The sequence below is a fragment of the Rhyacophila brunnea genome, unplaced genomic scaffold (assembly GCF_057557595.1).
Source record: "Rhyacophila brunnea isolate RB1 unplaced genomic scaffold, BYU_Rbru_1.0 scaffold_7, whole genome shotgun sequence".
NCBI lineage: Eukaryota > Metazoa > Arthropoda > Insecta > Trichoptera > Rhyacophilidae > Rhyacophila > Rhyacophila brunnea.
In genome coordinates, this window is record NW_028233339.1 from 39,297,822 (window position 1) to 39,323,600 (window position 25,779).

The window sequence follows — 25,779 nt, forward strand, 5'->3', positions numbered from 1 at the left end:
TAAAAAAATTACAATGTTTAAAATTAAGAGAATGCATTTATAAAAATCCAGCCATGTCCAACGTGTCGATTGTGAGATATATTTTGGTCGATCACACCAAAGGCTCACAAGAATCGAGTCACGATTACGTAAAAAGTGTGTACATTCCGTTGTAATATTATAACATGATTTCATTGAAATTTTTAAAGGAATAATTAATTATTCTTATCAGTATATCCTTAAACAACTTATTAGAAAGTCGTTTTCAAATTAACCATAAGAAGACCTCATTATATCGTTTGATTCGTATTTCATCACTTACGACCTGCCGCAGGAGTAATAGAAAAAGAAGATGTGAAACCACATCTTACCTCTCTTTACACAGTTTAAGAATGGTTTGACGAAGAGTGCAATGGATTCCTAAAAGAATACCAAAAAAAAAATGGGAAATTGGGTATATTTATCAGATGAGAGAAAAAATTATCTACGTACTATCTACTATTTACTATCTATCCCTTATCTACGACAAAATTAACGAGTAATTTTTACACTTACTTTCAGCGTTTTAAATCAAGTGCCTTAATTGCTAACTGTCGTTCAGACCCTTCAAAGTTTTGGTTATAACGTCCAAGTACTTGCTAATAATTTATTCAACTTATACAAGATGTCATATTTTTACAAAGATTTTTATTAGTATGTATATATCTGATGAGGCATTTTTATATTACATGTGTTCAATATGGTTACATGTTAATTGTACGTAAAACATTTCACCGTGGTACAGTTCGCCGTGATCTTTTTTATCGGAAAGATATACGTGTACGTTATATATATGTATATATACGGTCTCCAATTTTATTATATACAATATGAACATTAATTTAATTTTCATAGCTGATTTTGGCAAAATTCAAGAATTCAAGAATGAAAACCTAACCTAACCTAACGAATAATCCAGTATATCGGCTATTTTCAATTTACTACTTTAACACAATTGGCTACTGGCTTCCTGTAAAGTGTAAACCGGCAAGAGCCGTGTTTTATTTAGGCATGAATTTTATGTCAGTACCTATATATTTCCGATACAAAATTTCACGGTGAAGTGTGATACGGCGAACTGCATACGTACAAGTTTCCGGACACGGTTCAATATAACGAATTTTACATTATCAAATATTATGAATTATTCGCTGAATAAACAATAGTTGATAATATCTACTTAATAACTGAGGCATGTTTAACTTGAAGCGTGGCCGCTCAATCCTTTCTTAATATATCGCATCGCCACGACGGCGGCCATGACACTTCAACTTATAATTTTCGACCTCTATTCATTTTACCTACATCAGCGTTTCCCAATTAATTTTCGTCACGGAACCTTTTTATAAGTTAAACATCATAAAGGAACCTCTTAAATATTTTTAACGTTGTGTATAAATCGAAAGAAAATCTAAAGCTTTCGTTTAAAATATGCAATGTGTTTCTTTATCTTTGTACTTAGAGTGGTTTTGCTCGCAATGACGAAGTAATTTTCAGGTGTTAATGGACTATTTGTCAATATTGTCAGCCATTGTGTTTCAGGACAATGTTCTTCACAGACACTTGTGAATCTAAATGATAAATAACTGTCATTGTGTTTTCATCTCTTAGTTCGAGAAGAGGCTTGGGAAGAATTGCGTGCTTCTCGCTTTTTCTTTGACCCTTTCCTTCACTTTCCATTTTCATTGAAAATTCGAGATTATAAGATTCAACAACGGAACTGTCGCCTTGTTGTACGACTGTAATGTGTCTTTCAATTTATGTAACTCTTGAAAATTTTTGAAATAATAATATTTTTTCTTTAAAGATCATGGCAAATTTGAATATGAATACTTAATTATTAAATTTTTGAATAATGAATAGCTGATTAAAATGCAAATATCGATTTAAAAAATATCGCACAGTCTTCTCACACCACACCACATTTTCTCCCATATAAGGTAGTTCTAGGCAGTTAGTATTATTTTAATCTTTAAATATATATTTTTTCAAGGAACCACCCGTTCATTTTACCTTTTAAAACCCCGTTTGGGTAAAATGCTGACCTAGGTATTACAACAAATTGAGCATTGTGATAACATAAAAATACATTTTTTATACAAAAATATATCAGCTTATTAAAGCGACAATAAGACCGCCATCTATTCGAGTAAATTTATCTTCCTGTTATCAAAGGATGTGTCAACGATATTATAATTTTCCAATTAAATCTTCACCTAGGCACCTCGCCATATTTAACAGGAATTTGCACATAATAAAACGGCGAAGGCAATTAAAACTGACCTTTTCATTAGATTTTGTAATAGCTTGCAACGAACAAAACAAAATCAATAAATCATGTTATAAAAGAACAATAACTTAATAAATAAATCGTTAGAATATATAAAATTACAATATCAGTATCTACATAAAATCCAGTGTACCATGTGTACCAAAACCATAACTAAACCTTATCATAAGACGTGTGAGTGAGAAAGCATTCGGCACGCTTATATCTCCGCAATATGTGTTGGAGTAAGATAGAATTTCTACGTCTGAATTAAATATTTTTGGTACGCGTCACTAGTAAATATTGATTTGAATGACTACGTTCATTTAGCAGCTACGAGTGTTGCTGAAATGTATTGTTTGTATGTTAAATATAAAATAAGTGGTAATTGTTTTTAGATAATTTAGTAGAAAATATTATTATGGTTAACTATGTTTTGTTTAAAATCTCGTAGCCGTATTAAGCAGCAACATGATGATATAGCGTTAATAGTTAATTTAATAATAAAAAAATAAGGTTCTACTATGCGTTATATGCAAGAAACACTGCTTCATTTTGTCGAACAATACCCACTCTCTTTATATTATTACTCTGAGATACGTACGATTTTGAATAAAAATTATGAAAAAAAGACACACACATGTTTCCACAATTTAATATTTTATGATCAATAATAATAATTCCTGCACATATTAATATAATAACTGCTCAGAACAACTCCCTATGGGAGAAAATGTGGTGTGTAGTTATTTGGTAGTGGAAAATATAATTGATATTATAGTGGAAGTTTCAAATTTTAGTTTTAATAATATCATAAAAGTGTTCTAATCATGGCCCCCACTAATAATTCTAATCATTGAAGTCACCTGTGTTCATGGCCCCCACAAGGGGGGGGGGCTGTCAGGGCTCTAGCCTAGGGGCCCGGGCTCAGGAGGGGCCTGGCGTGGCGGGTCAACCACAAGTGAGATAAACATACACTACAAATTCGCTCTAATAGTTAAAAAATGTCGCCTACGGCGTTATTTCACGGATGAGATTTTATTTTATAATTATTTTTAGTGTGTTCTTTGACTAATAAAAATGACTATCTGATATGGCGAAGGGTCGCATGTTACTTAGCTATCACAAAAGGAGGTCACGAGCAGTGCTTCCTGGCAGGAACCCTGGAGTTCCTATTGTTGAACATTACACTGCCCTTAACCTTAGTTGGGGGGCCCGCCAAATATCGTGGCCTGGGGGCCCGCTTCAGGATGTGGGGTCAATGGTTATATTATTATATAGGTATCTGTTAAGTCTGATAACATTTACTTCGCTCACTTCATGCGCAATTTTGTTAGATGGCAATTCTTAGTTGGGCAAAAAACTGAAAAATTATTATAGATAGACAGGGCAAATACATTAAAAAAAAATATCAGAGCACTCACGTTGTTCAAATGGATTTTAAAATAAATAAAAACACGTTTTCAAAATGACACTTTCTGACATTAGAGAATAAATTTTAATATAAACGTAGTATGTCTGAAAGTGACGGTATATGGAATAGGTATTCGTTTGTTTTTTTTAATCTTGTATAAAATGAGCGGATATCAGAATAAAGCTTTTTGAATTTGGAATGGTTACATTATGTAACGTAGATTTTTTTGTGTTGAATTATTATTATCTGCAAAACAACGCAATGTGAAAGAGTCCACGCTGTCTCCAGAAAAAGTTTCTACCCCCTTTTAAATGTATATACCAGTATATTTAAAATTATAAACTGAGAGAGTGTAGTGAATATTATACTCGTGTTATAAATTAGTTTCGTTTAGCTTTTTTTCTTTGTATCTTTTTTTATATTCTCCCAAATAAAAGTTCACGTTAAAAAGTTTTCTTTGTTTGGGTTGAATATAAGGGGAAGTTTTCTTAACCGTGTAAGATAAACTCGAATCTTGCAAATTTAAATAAGCATATACAGAGAGTTAGGAATGACAAAAGGGATTTCTTTGTGTATACATAAAATTTAATGCTTCCAGCATTCCATGTATCCATTATTTTTATCCTTATACTTTTAATGTACATAGGTAATTTTAAATAAATGTCATTACTAACGAGAATATTCAAGTCTTGCAAAAATATTAATTCAAGTAATGATTTTACAAAACAATTAAACCTAAATATCGATTTATTTTTGTCAATCTCGGTCAATCATCAGAATTCTGTCAAAAAAAAATCAAATGTGTAGAGTCGTGTCTTTGAAAAGAGACCCGTAGATGGCGCGGCCCATTGACTGGACGCCGCAAGCGCTATGTAGTCGGATTAGAATTTAACTCTATATTAACTCCGTAATTGGTATCTCAATCTCACAGTCTCATACTGAGTATGCGGATACATTGGGCGATTCACGTCAGCGGACAGCAGAGCCAGTCCAAAAAATCCATTCTTAACTTCCTTTTTTAAGTACTACGGTGCATGGTTGTAGCATCAGTCCCGTGCGGCTCGGTCTCGGGATGTAATGAGCACTTAAAATCACTTCTTTTAGACACGTTTATAGCGCGTTATGGAACGCGGCTGTACATACACGACGGGTGGTGGTGGGAACCTAGGTAGTCTTACAGCCAGACAGCTTAGTCTGATTAGCTCTGACCCTTTTGATCGTTCAGGTCCTCTATTTTTCAACTAAGCATCTTACACTATCGAGATTCATTTCTAGTGATAAGTGTGGTTTCTAGTTGTCAAATGTGATACCTACCTGAACTGAACTAATCCTTTGGCAAGTTTATCTGGTTATTTGGTCGAACGAGTCATATTATCCTGTTAATCTGTTTTCGTGTACCGCTTGAAGTATTCTCTGTTATTGTTGATTAATCTCTGTGAACTCTGAATAAATATACTTAAAGTGTTTCTATAATCTCCACTCTATAGAACCCCATATTATTATGATCTTCTTAGAATCTAAGATGGTAAAAAAATGGATATAGTCAAAACTGATTAAATGAAAATAATTGTTTCAAAGTCACAGACATATACGTCATTTTTTTTATAAAATCATGTCCGATCCTAAGAAGATCATATGGGACTCTACAGAGTGGAGGTTGTATTAATAGATTTTATTTTTACGATAAATCTAAGGTACATGTATTTTTTGCCAGACCGAGACACAGGAACCACGACATCATAAGTCGATATATTTTTCGCTCGGACATCGTTGGCTATCCTAATAATATTGTATTAACAATATGCATTATATTGTCGTAGCACTAGATAAACGTCTACGCCGTAGACCGTGCATCTACATGTTGCTACGTAGCTCTACGAGTATCTACATTCTACGGCCTATGCTATCATTCCGTTACCAATACGCAAATATTTTTTTTGTTTCGATTGGTAAATTAATGAAAAATAATTATTATAGTGGTGATTTTACAGCTGCGGCTTAAGCTTCGGCCTATCGCGTCGTGGATCCCAGGTTCGAATCCTGGGTCTGGCAAGTAATCATATTGTTTTTCAAATGGATTTAAATTCAAATTCCATCAAGTACATCCGGTTGATAGTATTAATATTATATGGTTTTTCAATTTGTATATGTCAGAGTATGGACCTAATAAGTTGAGCAAGTGGCTGACATCCATTTCTCGTAAAAACAAAATCTGTTAATACAAACCACCACCCTGTGGTGGACCATAATAATTATTATGATCTTATTAGGATCGGTCATGATCGGAAAAATAATCAGGGCCCATACATATTATAACAGCATGCCCTAAGCTGGCATCTGATATAATGTGATAATATGGTATGTAGGGGATAGGAGTGTTGCAGAAATCTGACGACAACAAAATATATACTCATTTTTTTCTATCAACAAAATATTGTGAATTAACCATTTCTTTTATTCAACGAATAATTCACAAGATTTAAGAATGTACCATTCTAATTAATGAAGATACATGAAACGTAAATCCAAGAGATGCAAGTTCAATCCTGCCGGATGTCTTACTTTTTTCAAAAAGATTTTTTCTATTGGTTATAATATATTTTCTCAGAAGTGTTTTTCAAAATTATGTATGTTCAAAATACTGTGACTTTAGACACAGATAGGAAAGAAATATTTTGTAGCGAAGTGTGACAATGGGAGAAAGATTGATCAAAAACACAGGAAATCATGTTACGCTACTTATGGATGATCTCTTACATCTACAAGTTCTCGAGTCCAGTGTGCAAGGCGCTGGCCTTTTTGCCGAGGGCTTCATATTCGATTCTCGGTGAGGTCACAATATTTAAGTGATTTTATCAAATTCTGGGCGTTTGTGATTGTTTTACTTCTATTACTAACTATACTATTGTTTCACTACATTATCATCGGCCTTCTTGGCCTGTAAGAATATAATGTAGAGGTAAGTATATAATATAATATATATATATATATATTATTTTAAATCAACAATAGTATAATAATGCTACAAATATTATTTTGAATTATATTTACTACTCAAAAAAACTATAGTTTTGTGAAGAAAAAAGATAAATGCTACTTAATATTTTCCAACCACAGTAAAACTATAAGTATATTTATTTTTTTAAACTTATTTTCTTCAAAAAATATTATTTTTTCTCCTGTCTTTGAAACTTTTATTAAGTTATAAAATGTTTCCAGCGTACAAGTGCCTCGCTATTTAAATTCCAAAATATATAAGTACCTACGAATTTTTACCGCAAAAACATTTGACCAACTTTCATGATTTATAAAAATATTAATTCAAATGTAAAATACGTGTAATAACATTACTGTAATAATAATAAATAGTCGATAATTACTAAATATCATTAGAATTCTATTAATTAATAGTGTAAACGCTGATAGTATTGATAGAATGCAGACACCGTGACACTGAAGGTCCTGACCAGGTGGATAACTGAGCTGAAGCGATATAGAGGTAGACCACGAAAGTGGTTGATTAACTCTATGTACAAGAGGTCAAACCTCTCTCTGGGAAGTTGAGTCTACAAAAAAGAAGCAGCAGGAATCATTTGTTTTATTTTTGCTTGTAAAAAATGATTCGTTTTTATCGAGACAGTAAAAACCTAAAATGAATCATTTATACCCCGCTACACGCGTTAAGTTAACCATTGACCATGTGCTTCATATTTGATTAAAAAAATAAGTATCTGTGTACTGTCAAATTCAGATTTATCTCAAAAACTTTGTACGAGGCACAGGAACCTCAAGCTTTCAACAGCTCTGCGGCTCTCATGGAGCAGTGTGTAAGGCATTGGTCCTTCCCGATGATCACACAATATTTGATTTTCTCAAAGCCTGAGTGTTTATGATTCTTTCACTACTAAATACACTATTGTTCAACTACATTACTGGCATTAGGCTTCTAGGCCTGTTTTAGTGTTCAAAATAATATAGAATATATTATAATATATAACACTTCTTTTTGCGAATTTGTAAAAGCTCCAAACACATTCACCACTTAAGTTGAACAGTTCGAATTAAGGAGGCAATCACCTCCATCCCATCTTCCCGTGTAACATCCGTTTTTGTAATTAACATCTAATCTGCTTATTGTTTTAACGTCTTGTGGTTGTCGAATGTGACGTAGTTTAGTCTCTCTTCAGTATGCATTCGTATATTTTGATATATTTCCAGAATTAGACTTTGCTCTAGGTATGCATAATATATCAACATCTTCTAAATAATATTTGAATTCAATGTTATATAACGGTTAGCTCAAATCTAATACATCGTACCATACGTCAAGTTAGAACTGATGAAATTCTTAGGTCTGAAAAAAATACTACTCCAACCATTGACAATTAATACATGACATACCCTTACATAGAACATCTCAATATTCATACGCTAGCAGAATATTCAAATACATAAAGACGAATTACAATATCCAACCGCACTGTAATGAAAGTGGAATTGATCGTTTGACTACATATCAATTTAAATTACTACCACCAATGTAAATTGTATATCAATGCTATTAGTTTCAAACTCGGTAATCTCCATATTTCGTTATTTTAATATAATTGACAAGCCCTTTTATAATTGCAGATAGAATATGTACATTCTTCAATCGACCTTCAGTATAATTATATTTAACTGATAAACTGAGCCGAATTTGATATGTTATGAAAACATATTGTACACACACGGTTGCAAAGTACTTACAGAATCAAAATTATGAAGGGAAAAAATGGTGGTTACTGGTTTTGAAACGAATATCTATTGTAGAATTATTTAAGCGGATATGATATGACAAAAATGCTATAAATAATTAAACTGACTGAAAATTTTTTTTTTTTAAAAAACGCGCTTTAAACACGCGCGTTTCCATGATCTTACTCCCTACTTCATTTATCGTTTGTCAATTTATGGCTACGGCCGTATGTTGTAGCTTAGCCACTGGAAAATGGAAATGGCGTATTTCAAAAAAATACTACCTTATTCTTAGGTCAATAATTTATTATAAAGCAAACATTATTCGTAGAATGTTTATCACATTTGAATGGTCACATAGCTTATAATCAGTATCTTTAGAATTATTTTCAAATGTGTAAATCTTGCCCATTTTTGAATAATAAAATGCCTAATTCTTGTCAAATTTGGGATCACAGAGATTATCAATATAATTTTTTATCGTAAATATTTCACTATAATAATGTCAAGATAAATTTTACTAATGGTTTTATAAATGCTTTTAAAAATTAATAAATATAAAAAATCTTAACACCACTGCAAAAGGATGTACTGAAATATGACTATATTCTAAAACATTAGATCGAGAGGTTTAAAAAATACTACTTTATGTAATAAAAATACTTTATGCAGTCATCAAATGTTTAAAATAAATATAAAGGATAATAAGGCTTCAAAATTATATTAATACATTATCTACAACATTTAAGGAATGTCCAGGATCATGCTTTGAAATTAGCATAAAACCTCCATTTTGACCTACGCGGCGCACGTCCCCCCCCTAGGGTAAGGTATAGCAAGATGCGGCCCGATACATAGTAATTACTTGGATTATGCTATTTTTTCATGAAATGCTTATAAAAGACAACCACAAAGCGAAAAGATATGGTAGTGAGAAATCTCTTTCGTCTTTTTAATGCATAAATTATAATAACCCTTTTTGTAACATCGTATGTGAGAAATAAAAAGTTATAATAATCTACCAATAGGTTTTATTGGTCAAATTTTACTTTTCAGATATAGACAAACTTTTCAGTGATACTTCTGTAGTATGTGTGAAGTGTTCACAGAGCCATATTAAGGGGCCGCTGAAAAGCTCGACGTTCAAATATAATTCAGTATAAAAAGGACCTCGGCGTCGTAACTACGTTAATTTAAATCGATCTTTTCGCAAAAATCACTAATCATCGGAGATTTTATTTCAAGAAACATTATTATTATTACTGATAATTTCTGCCGCGGAGTATTATTATTTTTTTAATGAACACCTGCGAGATGTAAAGCCCACAGAAAACAGGGCTGTCAAAATAATATTAAGCATTCATATTTTTAAAATGTTAATTTCATCATAGTTTTTAATCAAACCTGTGCAAGTAAGTACTGATAACTTGGGTGGATTTTGTAGCAAACATACTATTGATATATATATACGGGTATATTATTATTATAACCCAATTCAAATTGAACATAGGTTGATACTCAAATACTATTATAGTATGTTTATGATTTAGAGAAAATAATACGAGTACGATGGTATAATTAATCCATATCAATTATTTGAAAACATTACATTCGCACTTTGCACAAAATTACAAACACATTCGAAGTTTGCCGCACACGTACAGACCACGTGATATTTGTTTACGCAAAATCGTCGCTTTTCAAAATGGCGAATTTGATTACCAGATTTTACTGCGATGAATCAGCATGTTCCTTTTTGTCTTTTTTTATTCGTAGGTTTGTTTACTACTCGTATGTACACCGAGAAATTTCCATTTATAAACTAGGAAACGATTTTTACAGAAGAGTTTTGGAATATAATGCAACCAAAACTGGAAAAAATTCTATCATGGGTGTTGACTTCCTGAATTAACTAACCCCAGGTCCATGCCACTACGTGAACCACAGTGGATATTAAGCCATTTCCACACTGGCAACAAGTTGCTGGCAACCTCATTAAATTTTACGATACTTACCATAATTGCTTAAGAAATTTTACGATAATCATCATAATTATCGTAAAATCTAACGAGGTTGCCAGCAAATTAACTTGTTGCCAGTGTGGACCCGGCATTAGATGCACAAAACTTAAATAATATATATTATAAATAAAAATTTTAAATTATAAATATATATGATTTATGTCTTCGACAGCCCTGATGAAATAAATGTGAAATATGAGTCGGATCAGTCATAGAGCAAATTTATTAACACAAACAACTTTGACACGACCTTTTTATATTAACTAGTAGACCAGATATTATGGACCACATGTTAAAAAATCATATTTTCAATTCTCAAGGCCAATTCTGTAGAACGTCCTCTTAATGTGGTAGGCAAGTTGGGCTGGATGTGTGTGGATGCTACATCGGGTGTACTGTAAAAATTATCAATATTTAAATAATTCAATAGAGTTATTTGGGAACGCGCTGTAAAGTTCACCCAATGCCGTATATGACAATATAATGTAGAATTTAATTTATATTGTCATTTTGTAAAATGAGAATCTACGAAATAAATGATAACTCAATTAATATATAATTAATAGCAGTGACGAAGGGTGGAGGTAGGCTCTTAAGATTCGACATAAATGGTGCACACTAAAATTTGTCAGTCAAACATATTTGTTTTCATTGAACCAAGACTACGATGTCGCAGTGGCGAAGGGTGGAGGTAGGCTGTTAAGATCCGCCATAAATATTACACACTTAACTTTGTCAGTCATACATACTTGTTTTCATTGAAATAAGACTACATTTTACAGATGGTGTTGGTTAGTTTTTAAAATTCAATTAAACCCTGCGAAAACCAAGCCATAATAGATAATAATCAAAAAATACTCGTATATCTATAAAATATCTAAAATTATGCAATTAAATCATACATAAATTTGGATATTTTATAGATAGAATAATAATTTTTATCTAATATAGTTTGGTTTAGGCATAGCTTGATGAATTAAAAAAATGAACCAACAATATGTGTCATACGTATTCTTAATCTAACGAAAACAAATAAGTAAGAATGAAAAAATGTGCACAATTTTGTCATATCGCCTAAAATATACCAATACTATTATGGTTTGGTTGAGACAGGGTTTAATTGATTTTTAAAATCCAACCAATACCATCTGTAAATTGTAGTCTTATTTCAATAAAAACATATACATTTGACTGAAAAAGGTTAATGTGCACTATTTATGGCGGATCTTAACAGCCTACCTCCACCCTCCGCCACTATTGTGTAGATAGTGTTTGTTAGTTTTTAAAATTCGATTAAACATTGCCTAAGCCAAGTCATAGTAGATAATAGTCAAAAAATATTCATGTATCTATAAAATATGTAAAATTATGCCGTTAAACCATACATAATTATATTTTGTAGATATAAAATCGATTATGGTTTGGGTTATGTCTTAATGAATTTAAAAAAAAAACTAACCAACACCATCTGTAATATGTTTTCTTATTTAAACGAAAACAAATAAGTACTTATGACTATTTTTGTCGGATCGCCCATAGCATACCTAAACTATTATGGTTTGGCTTAGGCAGGGTTTAATTGAATTTTAAAAATAAACCAGCAGCATGTGTAATATATATATTCGTTATTCAACTAAAACAAATTAGTGTGACTGAAAAACTTTATTGTGCACTATTATAATATGCCGAATCTTAACACAATGCTTACGGGCCCTTTTAATTAATTTTGTAATTAACGTGTTAATTTTCATTTGAAAAGTAATTAGCAAAAACACAATTTTATGCGGCCCGTAAGCTATGATATGTAAGCCTACGTTCACCTCTCGCCACTGATAAATTTAATAGGTTCTGGTCATTTAATGCATCAGTTTTTAAAATGCCTTTATGGATTCTTTGCATTTACTCTCAAGGTTTCTTTAGAGAATTTGATAGTAACTGAATGGTAATTCAAAAGAAAAATGTGTCGGTCGAGGAAAATACCTAATTGAAAATTTTTATCATAATTTCAATAGATGATCTATTCACTTTTAAATATATTCGCATAAATAGCTAATTTTTCAGTGACTAATGAATTCAGAACGGGTATTTTCATTTTTTGTTTTGTGAATTTGTCATTAAATTTTTACTATAAGTAGTGTATTTCCAAATTCAAATATTGCGCATTCTTTTCTTCATCACATTAATGTTATTTTTTAAAACCATATCCGATCCTAATAATTATGATCATACTATGGGCCTCCACAGAGTGGTGAATTTGTATTAACAGATTTTGTTTTTACGTGAAATGGATGTCAGTCACTTGAAATTGAAAAACAATATGTGGACTTGCCAGACCCAGGATTCGAACCTGGGACCCACGACGTTATAGGCCAGCGCTTAAGCCACGCTGCCATTATGGGAAGAGGTGGGCCCAAAATATAAAGAATAAAGTCAATATACAAAAAATAAGTCCCGTAAGTAAAATATAATTATACGTACGGTTATTATAATAATTACTTTTAGGGGCTCAAAAAGCTCAGTTTGCATAGAATGCCAAAAATCTCACTACGACTCTGAATATTCGCATTCAACAAAAAACTTCAACTTTTGGTTACATTCACAATATTATCTACGTTTCTTTATCTATCAGACTTTTACGGTTATTTGTTTTCAATCATTCCATCAAATCTTTTTTTATATCATTTCTTTGGGCCGTCTTCTTCTTGTATATTTCATGAGATGCTCCGGCCCTTCTCGAATAAATTCTTTATTCTGGGATTTAAAATAATCTCGAACGTTAATCTTGAGATTCGGTTAGACGAATCGTTGCTTTTGAACGGTTCAATAAATAATTTTGTATTCAATCGAAATATTAAAAACTGACAATAAATATTACTAAACAACATTTAAAAACATATATTATATTACAAATATTGTAATGTCAATCTTTTCTAATAACTGAATTAGCTTTAGTTAAAAACTCTCTTCAAAATTTGTGAAAAAGTTTTTTGTTATCGTACTATATCGTAAACCTGACTGTGGACTTATTGTTTTGAAAAAATAGTTTTTTCTTCCAAACCAAAATAACGAAATATCAACATTCAGAAGAACAGAAACGTTATTCCACAGTGTTTCATTTTTGATTGTGATTTGGATCAAAAATAGCAACAACAAAAAATATGTGATATTATTTTTATGGTAAATAATAGGCAGCGTTAGATTTAACAGACATTTTGAAAATTCAGAATGATTTTAGCATGAAGTTGTTGTAGGCTTTATTTATGGTTATACCTATCGGTAGAAAATAAAACTTACTGTCTCCGTCAATAATAAAAATACACGTCATCTAGCAGTTGGTACAAACAGATGTTGACCATCCGAAAATGATATAAAACTAATTAACTTTGTCTCATTACATTATAAAAAATACTGTTAGAAATATATATCGTAATGTAGTCTTTAACAAAAAAATAAAAAAGTCAATATAAACAGATAAGTCTCGTGTTTCAATATAATAAATCAAATAATAAAATTAAAATTCAGGACGTTCACAACACGAGATTTACATTATAACAAAAATATTACTCTCACGAGAGAGAAGAAGAAATAAATTTAAAAAAAAAATTAAAATAAAGTTTCAAAAATAAAATGCACAACACATCATTGAAAATGTCTATGGTCTTTAGGGAACGCATTAACTGGTCTTGCACCCTTCGCTAAAGATGCTTGATAGGCTTGACTCTATAAAAAGTTCTGAATATGTGCCTAATCCGAAATCAAAGTTAATTCCTACAACTTAAATTAGTAAAATTAATATTCTCATCGCTATCAGAAGCGTTATTGGTAAATAATAAAAAAACTGGTAGCCTGTTTTGACGTGTTGTTAATTGCTGCCTTTTTTACATGTCTGTATAGGTATATCTACATAATGAGGGTTCAATATATGAGTGATTCACAAGCATAGTAAACCAAGTCCAGTCTGGTTATTTTTTAGTACGCTAGGTTCTAACATAATATTTGAGTATTTCTTATTCTGTAAGGGTATGATTTTATTATGTATTTACATAATAACTTAAATGTACCTAAAATAACAGTTTAGAATTGTAATCATAACCCTTACAGAATTCGAAATACTCAAATATTTTGTTTAAACTTAGCTTACTCAAAAATAACCAGAATGGACTTGGTTGACTCTACGCTTGTGAACCACTCATATAATAAAAAACACCTTACTTCGTTATTTTTATTACAATAAAATAAGCCGTTTCTCATATCAGTTCTAGTCTAGAATATAAAACGCGTAACATAAGCGTGAACTAGGTACCATGCAAATGAATTTGCAGGTAATGCGACGTAATGATTAGTTATTAGCGTAAAAACTGCTTCACACGAACCGTAAATATAAACTGTAATCAAGTGGCCGCATGTTGCCACAGATTGATGCACGTTGACGCCGTGTGTGTATGGATGCTTACGACTGTGTAAGGTGGGTCTTAGTAATACTATTATCAGTTTCATTTCCATACGTAAAGGATGCATCTTCATAGAAGAAGGTTTTTCTTCAATTCAATACGAACTCATTTTCTAGTTACAAAATATCATGTGAATCCAATGAATATATCAAATGTTGTATATTATTAACATCACTTCGTAAGACCACCTGTTGGGGGTTAATGATTATAACAAACGGAAATAATAACAATATACACTTAGACAGTGATTGATGTGTTATAATATAATATCTGCGAGATACTAGTAATGTATCACCAAAGCACGGCGCAACGATTTCTTCAATCAATGTCAGAATAAACTAAATATGCTGAATTAAATATATATTAAATATAATTATACAAAAGCTACTGATATCTCTTATTTATTTAAAGTGCGGTATTAATTATTGCATATCGTCATCTCAATAATACAACTCTAGATAGCTTGATTTTCACTGTTTTTGAGATAGCTATTTAATATGATTCTACGTTAATTCCTTATCTACAAAATCATAAAACTAGGTAAGTTAGAAGTTAATGGGAAATGTATTAAGTACTTACATATTATGTGTTTGAAAATATTCGATAACTTAACTTTAAAACATTAAATGCATTAAATAAATAAAATAATATACCTATCTTCAATATTTTTTCATACTATTGAACATTATTTATTTGTTTCCAATTAAACAAGCACAATTTTCCATTTTTATTTTAAATAATAATTATAGCCTAGATTTATATTAACTCAAGTATAGCTTAAATTTCATTTACCCAACAATGACCAAATCAGAGTTATCTAGTTTTCTAGTTGTAGCATTAAGGTGACGATATTGTTATATGAATATAAATCTTAGTTACGATTACAAATCCAATAATTTATTAGTACCCATTTAATGGTTACATTATTTTTCATTATTTACGCATGGAATAATACATAAATTCGAACTTTTCATACAAATTGGTTTGTAGGTATTTACATGTTTTCAAAAATCTTGTGTAAGAAATTATACGTATGAATTAAGGTGCTAGCTGTGGCGTAGGCTGGATGTAGGCTGTGGAGATCTGACATAAATAGTGCACATTAATCGTTGTCAGTCTTACGTCTTATCTGTTTTCATTTAACTAAGAATACAAATTAAAGATGGTATTGTTTTTTTATTTCAATTCCCTTTACTACCCTACGTCACTAATATATATAGATATACCATCATAAATTATCCAGTGCTCAAAATTTATAACTAAGCTCATCACTGTACAAAAAGTATTGAATTATATCATGTCAAATGCATGTGGCGCCCTCACTCAGCGGACAACTTTTACTGGTGAATCTATAGTTTATTCAGTGAATAATAGCGCAATGTTTGGAAATTTGAGTCTTTTCTAATGATTGTATCAATAGTTTAACTGCTAAACCACAACGCCTGAATTACGATTTTGGATTCAAAGTCATACGATAGAAATTTTATAAGTATGTTTCTGAAGTATTCCAAATTAACGTTAAATAGTCTCCAACACTGACTAACATAATACTAATAATAACTGAGCCCCTCTTTTTTCCAAGTTATCATTTTAGGATTATTAAAAATAATATGATACGTGTAGCGCGTCATGACTCTAAGGCCCGTAACACGCCGAAGTATCCACTCGACACTGCAGTGGCTATTGTAGCTACCGAATAGCTAATTTGTCTCTGAAAATTACAAGTTTACGTTTCTTCACATTTCCTTTATTGTTTTATTTTTATGAACGCCTCGGTAGCGAATGAGTCAACGCATGTGTTCACATCATAAATTATAAATACAAACAATGGAGACATACAAACTGGCTGCTGTAATAAAAAAATGTGTCTCAGCGTCTCGAGGAGTAAGCCGCCTATGGGAAAGTGTCTCTTCGGCGCGACAGACGAGTGCACACGCTCATTAATTTGTATGTAAATGCAGCCTCTCGACACACCGATGTTTCGTGTGAAACTGCTTAATACTTGTTATATGGTCTGTTATCGAGATTAAATTTATTAATGATGTTTGTCTAAAATGTAAACAAATGTAAGACGCGTCATGTATTCACATAAAACCGAGGGTCACCACTATAATGTTGTTTTTCCAAAGAAGGGCTCAATTGATATGTTGTTTAATAATTATTTTTTTTAATATCTAGAACCTCCTGCATTCCACGGACCCGCCATTACCAGAATACAAGACATCCGCCATTAAAAAATCCCGCTTTATAATATCTCACTACGGGGTCTTCAAGACTTTCTGGGACTGGCTCATCTTGACTGCGACCTTCTACGTAGCGGTGGTGGTGCCGTACAATGCGAGCTTCGTGAATGTGGACAGGCCTTCAATGATCAGCGACGTGGTTGTCGAGGCTCTTTTCATTGTAGGTAAGTTACTTTGATGAATCTGGAGAATCCTTATTTGACGATTTCCACCACATCATCTGGGAGAGCCTTTATGAGAAAAACTTGAGATCATAATAATATGATAATACTTGTACAAGGGGAGTGTAAAAATACCTACGAAGAAATTACATTACACTTACCTTCCTTAATTTTCCACTCTAAGCAATGGATGACCTACATATCCCCATGGAAAGTCACTGTAAGTGACACAATGTTATAGTGTTAACAATTGTGCAACATTCGGTGAGAAGTATTAATTTAACAACGGACGGGATTCCCAACCCTGAGCCCACAGTGATAAATTTAATTGTTTTAATATTTTAAATCGATTAATAAAAAAATATTGCAATTGAATTTTTGTGTTGGTTGATTAAAAATGTTAAATTTATCGTCGATGTATGGTTTAACAAGCAATTTGTGCAGAAATAACCTGCCATCCGCGATGCAAATTAGGAAGGAAATCTGTGTTTAATCGAATCGTTTTGTATATTGACATATTCCACTTACGTTGTTTTAAGATATTTTCTTTCATATTGCCGTCTGTCATGTCGTGAACGGTTTAAATGTGTTATTAATTGTCATGTTTATTAAAGATGTAAAATAAATAAATTTTAAATTAATTACTTTTTTTCATTCAACGAATGATTCACAAGATTTAAAAATGTAACATTCTAATTATTATTGAACATAATTAGAATGTTACATTCTTAAATCTTGTGAATTATTCGTTGAATAAAAAAAGTGATTAACTAAAAATTATTAGCAAGTTCAAGGAAGCTAAAACACTAAAATATCTTGGAATTATCCGTGACGTCGGTTAGTAACTAAAGTAATACCTACTTTGATTTAAGATACAAAAGCCGATAGGCAATATAAGCTTAATTTAGAAAGCGCTCAGGGAGTATTATAAGAGCCATTAGCTAAAATTTGTCGTAATTAAGTATGGTACTTCTAGCATAGTGGTATATGTGCGTGGGCACCAAACCCGAGATATGCAGGTTCGATTCCTGCGGCGTGTCTTACTTTTTTCCAAAAGATTTTTTCTATTGGTTATATATTATTCTTTTCTCAGAAGTGTTTTAAAAATGATGTAAGTATGTTCAATAATTAGAATGTTACATTCTTATCTTGTAAATTATTCGTTGAATAAAAAAATAGTTAATTAAAAACAATTATTAATTTGTTTTCCTATTATATACGTAGTGTAAAGTAGTTTTTAAACTTGTTTTTTATTTCAAAAAACGCAGGTGCGAATTCCAGAAAAAATTCATTCAATTAAAATTCATACGTTAATTAAAATTAATAATATAAATTAATGTGAGTTTCGTCCCAGCACGGGTAATCATTAGGTAGCAAAGTACTGACAGCCAATAGATTGATGGACATTGAAAATTAATTTTGTTTGAAATAATTATTATATTATCGAACCTATTTTAAATTCCCTAGTAAATCTTTATTTTGTTTTCACAAAATTTTCATTGCCAATCAAATACAGAAAGATTCATTTATAACAGTTATTATACGAGCACGTCTTTTCAAAAATTATGTATGTTAAATAAATTTGAATTTGAATTTGAAATAATTTCTGATTTCACGTCTTAATAATCGGTTACAGGTTTTGATGTAATTGCCCTTAAAAGAATTATTGGTTACAACCCAATTGTATGGTGTTAAGCGATCTGTATGAAACGTGTTAAATTATTATTGTATGTAAGGAAGATATCAATCATTCTTTTCATACAGTTTGATGCCCTATCATAATATGATCATTTTTTGATATGTCGCAGATGCGGTGCTAATCTACGAGGTGTGACGGGCACGGCATTACAAATTGTAGCTGTCATGCCCTTGTATACACTCAGCGCCTTAATACCAGAATAAAACGAGAATGAAATGACAAGGGAATAATATTTCTCTTCCGTAAACACTTTCTTTTATAAATCGATATTATGAATAATACGATGTATTATTACACTTTTTGAGTTATCGAATTGAGTTTGAATTTAGATAATATAGTAATTTGGATAATATCATGAATGTATAATATATATATAATATATACTAGTGGCGAAGGGTGTTAAAATCAGCCATAAATAGTGCACACTAAACTTTGTCAGTCATACGTATTTGTTTTCATTGTAATAAGACTACAATTATTTACAGACGGTATTGGTTAGTTTTTAAAATTCAATTAAACCCTGCGAAACCAAGCCATAATAGATAATAGTCAAAAAATACTCGTCTATATATAATATATATATATATATATATGCAATTAAATCATACAACATTTTCGATATTTTATAGATCGAATAATATGTTTTATCTATAATAGTGTTATATGTATTCTAAATCAAACGAAAACAAAATAAATATGAATGAAAAATGTGCTCAATTTTTTCGTATCCCCCAAAATATACCAAAACTATTATGATGGTTTGGTTAGGCAGGGTTTAATTGAATTTTAAAAACTAAAAAACACCATCTGTGAATTGTAGTTTAAGTTCAATAAAAACAAAAACGTATGACTATCAAAGTTTAATGTGCACTATTTATGTCCCTCCTACCTCCACCCTTCGCTACTGATATATATGTGTATATAATAACATACGTAAAGACTCGTATAGACGAATGGTAGAAACATTCTTTTATCACGTCACGTGAACACACGCGAGTTCACGGCAAGCTTGCGCGACTGTTAACTGTTACGAAAAACTGTTCATACATGTATCAAAACCACACTGAATTCACCTCACTCGTACTACTATTTTCCTAGAAACTTACTCATTTTTGAATCACGTGATCTTACGTATCGTGATAGCGCCTGTACACATGCATGGAATTACTGTCGGCAACCGTGCTTATTTTAAACGATCACAATTTGGAATCTTCCAATCTTGTTTGATTTATGCACGCAACATAATACATATTTCCCCATACATTTTCTTACTGTGCACAGTACATCGGTACGGTATCGTACGGGGTATAATATCCCGTTTACACGTGGATGGGTGTACTGTGCACAGTAAGAAAATGTATGCGGAAATAAGTATTATCCTGCAGTTGGCTAGATTGCGTGCATAAATCAAACAAGATTGGAAGATTCCAAATTGTGATGATTTATTGCGCGCAAGTAAGATTATTTTCAGTCTGCACCTGCGCAATAGAGCGATAGGGGCGGGGCGAACATGCCGGTAAAAAAACTAACTACTCATTTTGAGCTCCGATTTTCAATACGACCTGTCCAGATAGTAGTATAAAATGACAACCTCGCGTCTCGCTTACTCTTGAAGAATGAGATTGGAGAGACAATCAGCAATTTTACGTGTAAACAGGTTATTGTCATGTCATTTTAAAATAAGCACGATTGCCGACAGTAATTCCATGCATGTGTACCGGCGCTATTATTTTATGTGGTTTAGAAGGGTACTACATAATATGACAGGTAATATACACAATGTTTTTGTAGGATGTCAGTTTTTATTATTAATTTAACTTTCTCCATCCCGAAAGATTCATTCCCGCTATTCTCCAATTACTTTTCAGCAACCTCAAATGACGAATCATTTGTACGCAGTTCAATTATATTCGGTTCTGCCTTCCAGTTATTCTCACACCCTCAGGGAATACGTCCCTACATAGGTTGCTTTTCTCTCAACTCCAGCGGCCGATCGAGCGCAAACTCTACATTTTAAATACACGTGATCTTTTTCGCTTCCGTAAAATGATAGCTCAATCATAGCTCCTTGCGACAGTCCTAAAGATTCTTCCCATGTATCCTCTTACAAAGATATCCGCCGTTACTTCATTTTGTATACCTACGTAGTGATGAAATTACGAAGCATCCATTTTTTTCCCCTTAAAAACAATATTTGACACAATACAAGTAGAAGATTTTAATATAAACTAGTTTATTGTCTAATTTTTGTTAGAGTAGTACCAACAGATGGCATATATTTATTATTCCAGACGATTTTAATAAAAATTTAAATTCAATTAGTAAACTATGCCAACTGCTACAACTTATTGTCGTAATGTTTGTTAAATTAAAAAAAAAACAGTATATTAAAACTATAAATTACTGACATTTTTTTTCAATTCTGTGTCAATGAGGGGACTTACAAACTATATTTAATTTATTAAATTAGTCATAAAACATTCATATTAATTCTCAAACTTAAACTGAGCGGGTGTATATTAATATAATAAGCTTATTTTATTTTGAGTTAAAAAAAATATTTCATAATATTAGTAGTACACACTTTTAAATAATATTATATTTCAACTGAATGATACATGAATCCATAACAATTCCATTATGGGCGCTAAGGGTAATGTTAATGGCTAATACTTTTATGCATTGAGTTGCAATGGTTTATGGGTTCAAGTCCCATTCGGTGTAGACATAAAATAGTTTAATTTAAAACTGAAATACAATAATTAAACTCTTTTTGTTCGCGATACAGAGAAAGCCTTTACTAGCCCGGGTTGACGGCGGCACAGTACATGAACTAAATAAACTGATTGTTAGAGCAGTACATATTCAAAGTGTGCGCTGCGGTGATCTGGGTGACGCAACCAATATCCAGGGGCGCTGCACCCTGTTGAAAAATATAATAATTCCGGACAATCCAATGCCTCGATTCGCGATCACAATGATATATCTCATTCTTGAAACAATTTGTGACCTCCAATGATCTCTTTCACATTATAAAAAATGTTTTTTTAATACCTACTACATAGTATCTCACCTTAACAATGGGTTTTAGAAATACGTTGAAGAATATAATATGAAGAATTTCACGTGGATTCAAGATTTGCAAGAAATGATAATAGCTATGTGACGTTCTGTGTGGGTAGAGACATAATATAATACATACATTTGATGGAGGTGGTAATACAACTTTTGAAAATAGATTTCGTGGAAATGAGAATTTTCTTCGTGTTGTGTATGGCGAACTAATATAGTCAAAGTTAGTAATAACTTTACATAACACTTGAGGCTTAAAACATTAAGTGGCAGTATGTTAAGCCTGCTTAGGGCGGGGCGTAGATGCCAATTTAATATTATGATGATTGAAAGTGAAAAATTTGAGTTATCTTTGGGAGCCCAGTCATTGCAGGATTTAAGTTTTGTAAAATAAAAAGGTCAAATTATATTGTAAAGTAGTGTTTGACAATGGAACATGATTTTACATGTCTGTCCTAAAATTATTAGTGTTTCTAATATTGTCGTAAGATCGCCGATGAAAATGATGGCATGTTAGTAAAAAATCATATTTCATAATGCACAATATTTCTTCTCTAAGTATTTAAGCATTTATTTAATGTGAAAGAATGCACGTTAAAACAAATTTATTTAGATTTTCTTAATACTACTACATTAATATAACTAAATATAACTAATACATAAATTTCATATAAAAAACAAAATTCAAAATGTTCTCCAAAATTACGAATTAATTGCAAGCTATATTATTATTTCTCCTTACTGTTAAACGTACAATATATTATAATCCATGTACTGATAAAAAAAAATAAAAAAATAGCTATACTTACATGATACATCTCAAGTTTAAAAGAAAGCATTTTTTACAATAATAGTTACATATTCATGTAATTTATATGATCACTTCTCGGATTAAAAAAGACAAAACATCATAATGAATTTTTCATGTTTATCTACCAGAGATACCTCAAATTTTTCATATGCGACCTTTATACGTCACATGGACCCTTAATGATGTAATTTTGTCTAGGTATAACACTGTGTATACGTGTATAGTTTGATTCCAAATTTTGTAAAATTGGACACAAAAGGCGCCATGAAACGCCAAAGTTTGAAAACCGCTATACAATATATAATGGATAAAATACTGTTTGCTCTTGGTACTCATTCGTTGTACGGATTCCAGCATATTGGCTGCTTCCAATGATTACAATGAGGCCGACAATGCTAACACGCCCTATAGATAGGAACATTATTGCTGTATTCACTCGAGCTTAGTGATTAAAAGTTACCAAGGGCTACTAACTGGTCTACTACAAATCGTAAAATGTAACAATTGAATTGCTGTAACAATTTAATTGAGAGTATTAAACTAGTACAAGTGAGGTATAATTTTAAAAAGATAAGTTAGTTGTTACATAACCATATTATATCTATTAATATAATATACCATATTTATCTATTATTTGTAGGAGCATTGAATGATAAGTTGTAAGCATTTTAGTCATAAAAATGGATTACATTCCATTGACTTATGTGTATAAAATCATATCTATAATATATTAATGCCCTATCATATAATACGCCCACGATGGCCGCGCGGTTTAAGCGTCGGCCTATAACGTCGTGGGTCCCAGGTTCGAATCCTGGGTTCGGCAAATACACATATTGTTTTTAAATTTGTGTATGAGTCAGAGTATGGACCTAATAGGTTAAGTAAGTGGCTCACATCCATTTCTCGTAAAAACTAAATCTGGTAATACAAAACATCCACTCCGTGGAGGCTCGTATGATTTAATTAGGATCGGACATGGTAAACGAAACAAAAACATTAAAATTGTATGAATCACACTAAATAAATGAAACGTCAATGTATCAGATTAAAAAAACAATAATTATATTATAGTCAGATTCATAACAAATCTTTTTATCTATGTTCTTAAATGTTTATTTTTTTACTTTTTTATCTGTGTACAGAAAAATAGTATTCTCAAAAATATGTCACAAAAGATTTAGAAATACTCAGTGGCGATTTTCGTCAAAAAATTGAAGGGGGTCTCCCAACCAGCCATTTTTTATTTTTATTAATATCGATTTAGGTTTCACAAAACCAATACTCAACTATCATTAAACAATGTTGAAATGTTTGACGTCCTGTGAGAGTGGGGCAGTTGACAGATCATTTGTATTATTTTTATTACTAAAGATATTTTATACCTACATCTTTTATAGTCGATTCCGTGAACGTGATTTTTTTTCTAGAGGAGTAGATATTGTGTTTACCAGAATAAATTTAATAACGCAATTTAAATGTTTGTAAAAATAATAAATAATAAAAAAATACAACGTTTGATCGCATTTATTCGGCAAATTAAAATCCGTTTGTTTTTATTGGTCTTTATGTCATCGTCTCTAAATGTGGCACTGGAAATACTGGTTTATAGTTAATACAATTCCGTCAAATGAATGAAACACATATAAAATCCACCATTACAAAATATACTCAATATTCACTTGATGATTTTCCTTACAGATATAATTTTAAACTTCCGCACGACGTACGTGAGTAGAAAAGGCGAAGTTGTCTCCAACTCCAAGTCCATTGCGCTAAATTACTTAAAGAGCTGGTTCGTCGTAGATCTCCTAGCTGCACTTCCCTTTGACCATCTCTACGCTTCCGATCTTTACAGTGGAGAGGTAAGTCAATTTAATTAAACTATCTGTCTGTTCACAAACTGTCTTATACCATTATACCAGTTACACAGATGATTCTCAAAATACGGTCTTTGAGATTCCAGCCACTGGTACTGTATCGAGTGGGATTTTCAATATCAAGATTGTAAATGGTGCAATTTCACGATTAGTTTTTATTTGATTATTATAAATGATAATATCTTAACTTTCACAGATTTACAGGATCGTAATAAATTGCACAACTATCAAACTTAATCATAAACCAAGAGAGAGTTACTAATTGTGAAATTTATTAAGTATATTTTTTTCATTGAATGTGTTATTAACTGTCAATTCATTGTGAGACATTGTATTAAATTAAATAAAACACTATAATATAGTACTTACATAATCTAAATATAATTAGGACCAGTTTTGTCCGATTCGATGGGACATTGTCAACTCAATGGCTCAGTTCTACAGTACGATAAGTCAAAAATATTAAATTTTGAGTTATGTTACCATTGTATTTGTATATCGCTCCTCTTCAGTTCCACATAATTTAAACACAATCAATACCAGTTTTGTCAGATTCAATGTGACATTGTCAACTCGATGGCTCGGTTCTACAGTACGATAAGTCAAAAAAAAAAAATTTTGAGTTATGTTAGCCATTATATTTGTATATCGCTCCTCTTCAGTTCCACATAATTTAAACGCAATCAAGACCAGTTTTGTCCGATTCAGTGGGACATTGTCAAATACAAAATAATTACACAATATTACAACTCAGTCATGATTATTATTAAAGTATCTGTAATAAGTACCTTATATTGTGTTTTACTATTTTATTTTATATTTCTTATAATATGTTTTTGATGGTATTAATTACTAACTGACACTAAGGTTTTGTTGTTGTTTTTAATTCATTTGTTTTCGTCTCATCTAATAATGTAAGACTAAATATTATTTACTAAAAACACTGATTAAATACAATATTCTAAGAAATTCTCTGCTCAAAAATAATTCAATTACATTTACA

General features: G+C 31.3%; 1 protein-coding gene across 1 annotated transcript in view; it reads left to right on the forward strand.

The window, feature by feature from the left end:
- Elk (Eag-like K[+] channel) overlaps positions 1–25,779 on the forward strand; it is a 475,602-nt gene that overhangs the window by 412,300 nt on the left and 37,523 nt on the right. The window contains exons 6-7 of the mRNA XM_085958147.1: positions 17,089–17,317; positions 24,598–24,761. Of these exons, the coding sequence (XP_085814273.1) occupies positions 17,089–17,317; positions 24,598–24,761 (393 nt within the window). The remainder of the gene's footprint in view (positions 1–17,088; positions 17,318–24,597; positions 24,762–25,779) is intronic.